Below are 9,190 nucleotides of genomic sequence, written 5' to 3'. Positions count from 1 at the left end.
CCGCGCCGCGGCCAGGGGCACGGCGGCGAGCGCGCTGGTTGTCACTCTCCGCGAGAGCGAGGGCGAAGGCGAGGAGGAGGAGGGGAGCGGCGGCGCGGGCGGGGCGGGCGGCGGCGAGGAGGCGCCGCCGAGGAGCATCCTCTCGCCCCTCGCCCTCCGCGACATCAGCCGGCAGGCGCGCAGGCACGTCCCTGGCCGCCCTCCCCCCTTCACGATCGGCGCCTTCTGCCCGACTCCGTGGCCGCGCACGCCCAACCAGCGCAGCGCTAGCTTTGGCGACGCGTCTTCCTTCCTCTTCTCCCTCACGCCGCGCGCACGGGTCTACCCCGCCGCCAGCCGGTCGGCGGGCTGCTTCCGCGTCAGCGGCGAGAGCGGCATCGGCATAGGCGGCGACGCCATTCTGAGAACAACAACAGGCTGATCGTCCAGCGTCGTCCATGGCACCTCCGGGACACGTCCCCATAGGCGGCGACGCGCTCCTCCCAGCAATCTCCGTCTCGACGGACCTCGCCACCGGCCGCTGCCTCTCCTGCCACACCTTTGGAGACCTCTCTGCGATGGCCCCCTCCACCGACGCTTTCTCGATCGGACTCGTCCAGCTCTGGGACTTGACGCCGCTGAGCGAGCACGAGGCCGGCGCGGGCGGCACGGCAGAGATCGAGCAGTCCTCCGTGCTGGCGGCCCGGCGGGCGGACGCGGTGATGCTGCCCTTCCGAACGTCGGTGATGATGCGTGTAGAGTGAGAAGCAGGGCGAGAGCGACATGCGTGCGTCAGCCGTCACTGCGTCAGGCTAGGCGTCAGGCACCATCGTGGTTGATTTGTCCGATATTGATGACGTCTTGGTCCGTCTTCAGCGTCTTGGCTCTTGCATATGACAACGCCCTGGAACGTACAGTACGTGGCTGGGTTCACAGCGATTGTAGGAAAATGACGGGAACACTTGACGGTCGCGGCCTTCCGACTCGCGCCTCCGCCTCACTGGCACTATTGTCAGTATACTCTGTCAGTGTGTTGTACGGACACAATATTACACTTAGAACTTATACATGTCGGAGTGGGTCTCGGGGTGCGCCGCACCCACAAAGCTCAAAGCAAAAGCGGCGCCGCGCGGGGAGAGTGAGGAGTCGCGTGACGGCGCGTGGACCCCTCTGATTGATGCTCTGTGTCCGGGCGCGTCTCTATCGTCTCCATCAATCGCGCCCTTTTCCGCCGCCGCCTCCAGCTCCTCCGCTACTGCCACCGCCGCCTTCGCTTTCGCCTTCTCCCAATCTTCTGCAGGCACCTCCCCTGGTAGCAGTCGACAGGCTTCGAGACAGGTTGTACCGGCCGACAAAGGCTGCGACGGTGGCGGGTTCGTCCGGGTTGAGCGCAAAGAAGTTGTCAACGTGCGATGGTCCAGCGCCGCAGGAGGCGCCGGAGCCGCCCGGCTTCTCCTCAGCGCCGTGCCGTAGCATATCGACGACTTGCTCGTGTCCCTTCGTGCTAGCGGCGACTAGCGCCGTGCGCCTGTCGCTCGCCTGATGGTCAATCTTCGCGCCGTGGCGCAGAAGAAGGTCGACCACTTCGACCGCGCCGTCCTCGGCGGCGAGCATGAGCAATGTCAAGCCGCTCACTGACCCTTCCTTGAACGTCGCGTTGACCTCCCCTCCTCCACCGAGCCACGCCAGCACGGCCGCCTCAAGACTGCTCACTGTCCAGACGGTCTGTCCGTCCACGTCAGCAGGTGCGGGGACCCCGCTTCGCCTTTTGAGGCAGCGGTGCGATACGGCCCGACGCGCGCGCGCCGCCGCCGAACGCAAGCTCGTGATCAGCGCCCGGCCGTTGACGCCCGTGTCCGCGCTAGTGGTCGTGAGGTCGGACGCCATGTTTGCCCACGGTTGATCATCAATCTCAACTTCGGGGGGCAGCCCGCCGCCGAAACTTGACTTCGTTTTTTCGGTCGGGGCTGACCCTCGAAGACCCGTGTTTACTTTATGGCCCTTTCCCTGCGAACGCGCACCCCCCTATAGGGGCTAGGGCTCTCTTGCCCGCAACCCGTCCCCGAGCATCTGGCTCGCTGGGTGCGCTTCTTAGCTCCCCGGCCCTGTGGCTGGATGTGAGGCTACCGACTGACTGACTGCACTCCAAGTGCTCCAAGTTTCGCCTCTGGGTGCGCTTCTTAGCTCCCCGGCCCTGTGGCTGGATGTGAGGCTACCGACTGACTGACTGCACTCCAAGTGCTCCAAGTTTCGCCTCTGGGTGCGCTTCTTAGCTCCCCGGCTCTGGGCGTGCGGTTAATAACTGCACTCCAAGTGCTCCAAGTTTTTCGGGAAATGCTAGGGGCGGGGGGCTCACGCCCCTGGGGGGCCCGTTGGGCCCTCTGGTCTCCGGGGGGCAGCCCCTCCGGGGAGGCTTTCTCCCCGTGCCGGTTTCTCCCTAATCAACCCCGGCAGCGCGAGCTGCCGGCCATATTGAGCGGTTCGTCCGCGTCGCGCACTCGTCCCAACCGGGCCGCAGAGCTCTCGGGCGCTCTCTCTCTTCTCTCTCGTCTGACCACTGACAGTGACACTGACTATACAAAGAGAGAGAGTGCAAAGCTCGCTTCCGAGCTCTCACGCCGCGCGTAGGGCCCTTAGGGGCCTAGAGAACACAAACCCCCTCTCTCTTTTCTCCCAGTAAGCTAAAAGTACGTACAAAGACAAACAGGTACAAAAACGCGACAGAAGACGCAATGTCGAGCGCGGAACCCAGATAGAAGACCTTCGGTGCGCTGGGCCGGCCATTCGTCTCCGATGGCACCCGAACGCCGATCCAGTGGCCAGCTACGCCGACAGCTCCAAAGAAATCGTCATTCTCGAACAGCGTCGCCAGGGCGGACTCCTCAGCCGTGGGTTTCAGCTGGACAACTGTAAAGAAGGTGAAGTCCTGCACGAGATTGCTCGGCCCGGAGAGCGCGTCAACCGCAAGTGCCCCCCGTGCGAGGGTCTCGCCAAGGAGTTCCTCCTCTGGTGATGTATATGGCCTCTCGTCAGTACCCTATCAGCGCCACTCCTCGCTGCTCGGTGCGCGGTTCTTCTTTCTTATCACCCTACTGTGAAGGCACTGTGAACATCAACAGGGCTCGCACCTCAACCTCTCACAGACCAGCGCACAGCGCCATAGGACGTATTTTCTTCTCAATAACAAGGCTGTGAACAGAGTTCGTACACCGAGCAGCTTACGTACCTAGCTACCTACCTAGCAGAGCTGGGAGCTCCGCAACTCGAGATCCCTCGAGAGTTCACGCGAAAAATTGCCCGCGGAGTAGGCTGGGGCTATACCAGACAGTCAGTCGCCCACACGGGACAGTCGAAAGAAGAATTCGTAAAAGGGGACTCTCTCAAAGAAAGATGTCGACCGATATTGCTGAGGCGGATGCGTGGGGCCGCCAGCAGTGGTAGCGGCGTAGATGCCGCCCAGCGCCACAGGGGCTGCAACGGCTGCTCCAGCTGTCCCCGCATGGCCAGCTTCGTCATCTGGTAGAATCTCACTCGTAGTGCGGCATCTCGAGCTCCGCCGGCGTCTCATCATCCAGCGTCAGCTGTTCCATGTCGCCCGCGAGGCTGGTGGCGACCGTGTCGGACTCGGCGCCGGGCATCGGCTGCAGCGGCACGCCCCTGTACGCGCTGTTGTCGACGCAATGCTTGAGGAGCGACCCCCAATGGAAGTCGAGGCGGAGGACGTTCGGGTTGCCGACGACGATGAGCAGCGCCTGCGCGCGCGTGATCGCGACGTTGAAGCGCTTGGGGTTGTCGAGGAAGCCGAGGTTGTGCCGCACGTCGCAGCCCACCCAGTCGGGGCTCGAGCGGACGGTGGAGATGATGATGACGCGCTTCTCCTGGCCCTGGAACATCTCGGTGCTGCCGACCTTGATGCCCTCGAGCTGCTCGGCGCGGAACAGGCGCTTCAGCTTCTGCACCTGCTTGTTGTACGGCGCGATGACGCCGATGTCCTCGGGCGTCAGCCGGACGCTGCAGCCGTTGTGCGCGCGCAGCAGGTCTCTCACGTGCTCGAGCACGCGGTGGCACTCGTCCACGTTGAACCAGCTGGGCGAGCGCTCCTCCTGCTGGTCCTTGCCGACGATCCCATCGAAGAGCAGGGGCACGCCCTGGCTGGGCAGGCCCTCCCAGCCCTCGCAGCACTTGAGGAGCAGCTCGTCGCCGCGGCAGAGCAGCTCGCCCTCGTAGAAGAGCTGGTTTGGCAGCTCGAGGAGCGTCTCGTGCGCGCGGAAGTTCTGCAGCAGCTTGGTGAGCACGCGCGGGTCGTACTCCTCAAAGCCACCCGGCAGCGGGTGCTTCTGGTAGATGGGGCGCTCCATCAGCCGCTCCAGCACGGACGTGCTCAGCCCGTGCTCCTTCGCGAGCGAGTGATGGATGACGGGGCCGAGCTGCTTCGGGTCGCCCGCCAGCACCAGCTGCCCTCCTTGGCCGAGGAGCATCGACGCGGCGGCGAGCGACTCGGGCTCCTGCGCCTGGCCGGCCTCGTCGATGACGATCACATCGAAGTGCCCGCGAGGGATGCCCTCGCCGCAGAGCTTCGCCGCCGTCGTGAGCGTCGCCACCACGACGCGCACGCGCTCGAGCTCCTCCTTGGGCGGCATCTCGATGGTGCGCTCCGCGGGCGCGCAGTTGCTGTGGCGGAGCACGCGCTCGTCGATGTCGTTCGGGTTGCGCGTGTAGGCGTTCACGCGCAGCATGTCCATCTTCGAGCCCAGCCCGCCCTCGGAGAGCCGCTTGCACAGCACGTCCGCCGCCGTATTGGTCGGCGAGGAGACGAGCACGCGCAGTTCGGCGCCCGTCACGCGCTTGACGCACTGCAGCACGCACTCCACGACGGTCGTGGTCTTGCCCGTGCCCGGCGGCCCGTAGATGATGTACGGCACGTGGCGCGCCCGGCCCTCGACGATCGCCGTCACCGCCGCCAGCTGCTGGGCGTTGATCCGCCGGTCGAAGGGGCGCAGCGGCGCGGCGACGCTGCGCGCCGCGTGGAGCTGCGCGGTCGCCAGGTGGGCCATCTCCGGGAAGAGCCTCGAGGCGGCGCCCGCAGTGCCCGCCCTGTCGACGCCGTCGAGGCCCTGGTGGAAGCGGCGCAGCGGCGTGCGCGAGAGAACGAAGCTGATCTCGATGCGCTGCCCCGCGACGTACTGGAAGCGCGTGTTGTTGAACTCCAGGAGCACTGTCTCCCGCTCGATCTCCCGGGCGCGCCCCTCGAAGACGCGCCCAGGATCGCCGGGGAAGTTGGCCTTGATGACGTCGCCCTTGAGGACGGAGGGCCGATTCTCGGCGAGGCCGCGCACCTCGAGGGCGAACAGCCGGCCGCGCGGCGTGAGGACGGTCGCGTCGTCGGCGCGCAGGTCAAACTCCCGCAGGTCGTCGTTCAGCTGCATCTCCTCCACCCACAGCAGCTCGTGGAACGCCTTCTTGTACGCCGCCAACGCCGCCGCCTCGCTCACGCCGCCCAGCAGCCGCTTCATCTGCTCGCAGGCCGCCTCGAGGGCCTCGCCGGCCTCGCCGCTGCCCACGGCCGCGCGGAGGCTTCCGGGGATCCTGTAGAGTGGTAGCTTCCCCGCCTGCGCCCGGCGCGTGTTGGCGGCCGCGCCGCCAAACGACGACGACCCCAGCGGCGGCGCCTCGACCACTTCAGTCTCGTCGGTCGGCGGCGGCGGGCGGCGCCTCGGGCGCCTCTGGTAGGGCCGGGTGGGCGCGAGGTCGGTGATCGCATCGGCGTCGCCGCAGCGCACCTCGAGGAAGCGGGCGATGCCAAAGTGGCCGAAGTTGAGGTTGAGCACGTTGTTGCACATGCCGGAGAGGATGGGGCGGCACGTGAGGGTGAGGGTCACCTTCCCCCCAGGCGTCAGAACGAGCGCGCCGTCCTCGCCCGTGAAGCTGCTCGAGAAGGGCCCCGGGCCGCGCTGCAGGAAGCTGGCGCCGGCCAGCTCGCGCATCTCGTCGCTCGCGTTCTCGACGACGAGCGTGCGCTGGACCGCGGCGCCGCGACGGACGATGAGCCCTCCCTCGAACACGTGGAGAGGCGTCACGCGGACGCCGAACTTGTCCTTCTTCTCCATCACGTCGCGCTGCTCGACGACGCTCTCCGCGAGGGCCGCCATGGCGCCGATCGCGGCGAAGTAGACGCGCTGGCCGACAACGGCCTTGATGCGCACCACGCCGAGCCTCGCGCCCTGCGCCGCCGAGAAGCGCCACAGGCGGAAGAGCACGGTCGCCGCCGCGCCGCGCCACTTGCGCCCGTCGGTGAGCTCGCGGGCCTTCCACGCGGCGTACTCGGCCTTGAAGGCGTCCTTCTTGGCGCAGCGGGCGCGCAGGGCGTCGTCCGCGCGCAGCTGCTGGCCGAAGGCAATGACGGTATGCTCCTCCGTCGCGGCGACCGGCGGGCCCTGCGACGACGGCGAGGCAGGCTGCGGAGGGACAGCGGCCGGCGGTGACGGGGTGACGACGAGAGAAACGGTTTCCGCGCCGCCGGAGACGGCGCCCTCGTACAGGGTGAAGACAGCAGGATGCTGCTTGATCACCGACTTGAGCTTGCGCTGCAGGCCATGCGGCTTCGGCACCTTGCCCAGCGACGTCAACTGCACCTTGTCGCCGCCCTGTGTTCGAATGAAGTCGACGAGAAGGTTGACGTACTGCTGCAAAGGAAATCTCGGCGGCGGCGGGGGCGCGGGCATCTCGGTGACACCGAGAGAGTTGACGGTCAAACTCGGGCCGGCGAAAGGTCGGCGCTCAGCGTGTCAAGTTTCATCGATTCTAGTTCATCTTTTTTTGTGACATGAGCGGTAGCTCTACTCCGTACTCCCCAAGTCGCAAGTGCTCTGTCTCCGTTGCGGGTCGCGGGTGACCTGCCGGTTTTGGTCCGCCCCGTGCTTGCTTCGGCAATGAATAATTGGAGATCTGTGTGTGTAAGACTGACTGACTGACTGCGCACACAGCTATTGCAATATGACATCATCGTCGCCCCTTCCGGCGCCTCGACGGTGGAGAGAGCTCATGCGTCCTCCTGCTTCACGCCGCTGCTGGCGGCACCTTGGTCCGCGCCCGCCTTCCCGCTCGCCCCACCATCCTCCGTCTTTGCCTTCTTGGCCTTGGCCTCGTCCTCGTCCTCTTCGGCCGAGTCTTCTCGCTCATAACCGAATGTCACGTAGCCGCTTATGCCGGCCTTGACGAGCAGGTGGCCCTTCCTCGCAAAGATCGCCCGGAAGCGCCGCTTGATCTCGGCGTCGTCGTCTCCGAGCTTCTGTCGCACGCGACCCACCACGCACTCCTTACACAGCTTCTTTCCCGTCGGCTGCGTCCAGTACTTGGCGGTGGGCTTCCAGCCGCCGAGGTTAGCCATCGGAATGGGCGCGTTGCAAAGGCCGCAGACCCACGGCTTTGCACCGTAGTTGGCCACAAACGTGCCTGGAAGTCTCCGGCATTCCTTTTTGAACTCCGCGCACTCGAGCTTGTCGTTGATCCAAAGGTGGATCGAAGCTGCCTCCGCGTCCGTGAAGGCGCCCGGGCCGGGTGGAGGCCCGCCAAACACTACTTGGCCGACGCCCATGGCCGCCGGAAAGAGCTTCAGCTCATCCAGAAGCGACAGCTTTGTGCGGACGTCAAGGGGCTGCGGCGCTGCTGCGAGTTTTTTCGCCACGTGCTCCGCGGCGATCTCGTGATTGAAAAGCTCGAGCGCGCGATTGAAGCGCAGCGCGCTAGCGAACGGCTTGCCTCGCGACGGCTGAGCACGCTTGGACATGCGCTCGCGAAATGTGTGGTTGACCCGACGCTTTCAGCTCGCGGACGCAACGCGGCTTAGGAGGGGGGCGCGCCGCGCGCTTCGGTCCACAACCCTTTCCAATTGTAGCGTTTTTCGTGAGTTTTTTCTTGGATAAATTTCAGATTACCCGGTTTTTGAGATTCGCCTCGCAGATCACCCGGCGTTTTTCAGATCACCCGGCGTCTGCGACGTTTTGCCTCTCAGATCACCCAACACGGCGAAATGTCGTTTCCAGATTACCCAACACGGCGAAATGTCGTTTCCAGGTTACCCGGGTCGCGAAATTTCTTTTTCCAGATCACCCAGTTTTGAGATTCGCCTCGCAGATCACCCGGCGTTTTCCAGATCACCCGGCGTGAGCGGTTTCAGATCACCCGGTGCGGCGAAATGTCGTTTCCAGCTTACCCAACACGGCGAAATGTCGTTTCCAGATTACCCAACACGGCGAAATGTCGTTTCCAGGTTACCCGGATCGCGAAATTTCTTTTTCCAGATCACCCCGTAGTGGGATGAGCCGGGTAATCTGAAAGTTGTACGGATTCACGACACACTGCGTCATTCAAGCAAACGAGGCCGGGGATTCCGAGTGGGAGCTCTCCTTAGGACCAAGTGCCGCAGGTGCTCGCTCTCTGGACGAGGTGCACGCTCGCGTCCGGGTAAGCTGAAACGAGAAATTTGCGCGCCCGGGTAATCTCAAAGAGAAAAGTTAGCCGCCGGGTAATCTGGACGAGAAATTTGGCCGACCGGGTAATCTGACATGAGAAAAGTTAGCGGCCGGGTAAGCTGAAACGTGAATTGTGGGAGACTGGGTAAACTGGTTTCTCAGTTTTTTGATGAAATTGCTGCTGAGCAGGAAAAAAATATCGTTGCCGGGTAATCTGGACGAGAAATTTGGCCGACCGGGTAATCTGACATGAAAAATTTTAGCGACCGGGTAAGCTGAAACACGAATTGTGGGAGACTGGGTAAACTGGTTTGACGGAAATCGCGCTAAGCAGGAAAATATCGTTCGTCGGGTAATCTGCGAGGCGAATCTCAAAAACCGGGTAATCTGAAATTTATCCTTTTTTCTTCCCGACTCGCTTACTCTGAAAGAAAAGAATTTAAAATTAAAAGAATTTTCACGAGGGAAGCGTCGGCACCACTCCAATCCCCCTTCGGGTGTCCACCGACGTGAAGACGATTCGACGCTCGACCTGGAGGACTACGCATTTGTGATGCGGTGCCTGCTCGAGAGCGACGTCCATCGAGCGAAGGAGGACCTCGTGATCAAGGTTTTGGGAACCTGGCGGATGATCAGGTGGCGGGCTGGATCCGGCTGGCCGTGTCGCTGATGCGCTTGTATCCCGACGTTCCGCCCGAGCCGTACAGGCAGGATTTCACGGTCGTGTTCCACGCCCTCGG

General features: G+C 63.9%; 2 protein-coding genes across 2 annotated transcripts in view; one reads left to right on the top strand and one right to left on the bottom strand.

The window, feature by feature from the left end:
* Positions 1-743, top strand: part of EMIHUDRAFT_119904 (hypothetical protein) — a gene marked incomplete at both ends in the record, with an annotated part of 1,720 nt that extends 977 nt beyond the window's left edge. The window contains one exon of the mRNA XM_005765676.1: positions 466-743. Coding sequence (XP_005765733.1) covers positions 466-743 — 278 coding nt within the window. The remainder of the gene's footprint in view (positions 1-465) is intronic.
* A 2,763-nt stretch (positions 744-3,506) lies between these two features.
* On the bottom strand, positions 3,507-6,775 carry EMIHUDRAFT_247007 (hypothetical protein; the record flags this gene model as incomplete). Its single annotated transcript, XM_005765675.1, has 3 exons — positions 3,507-5,648; positions 5,760-6,623; positions 6,734-6,775. The coding sequence occupies 3 exons, from the start codon at positions 6,773-6,775 to the stop codon at positions 3,507-3,509; spliced, it is 3,048 nt and encodes a 1,015-aa protein (XP_005765732.1).
* Positions 6,776-9,190: the final 2,415 nt, after the last annotated feature.

Source organism: Emiliania huxleyi (assembly GCF_000372725.1).
Source record: "Emiliania huxleyi CCMP1516 unplaced genomic scaffold EMIHUscaffold_542, whole genome shotgun sequence".
Taxonomy (NCBI): domain Eukaryota; phylum Haptophyta; order Isochrysidales; family Noelaerhabdaceae; genus Emiliania; species Emiliania huxleyi.
Note: the sequence above shows the minus strand (reverse complement) of the source record. Positions and strands in the feature narration are given on the sequence as shown.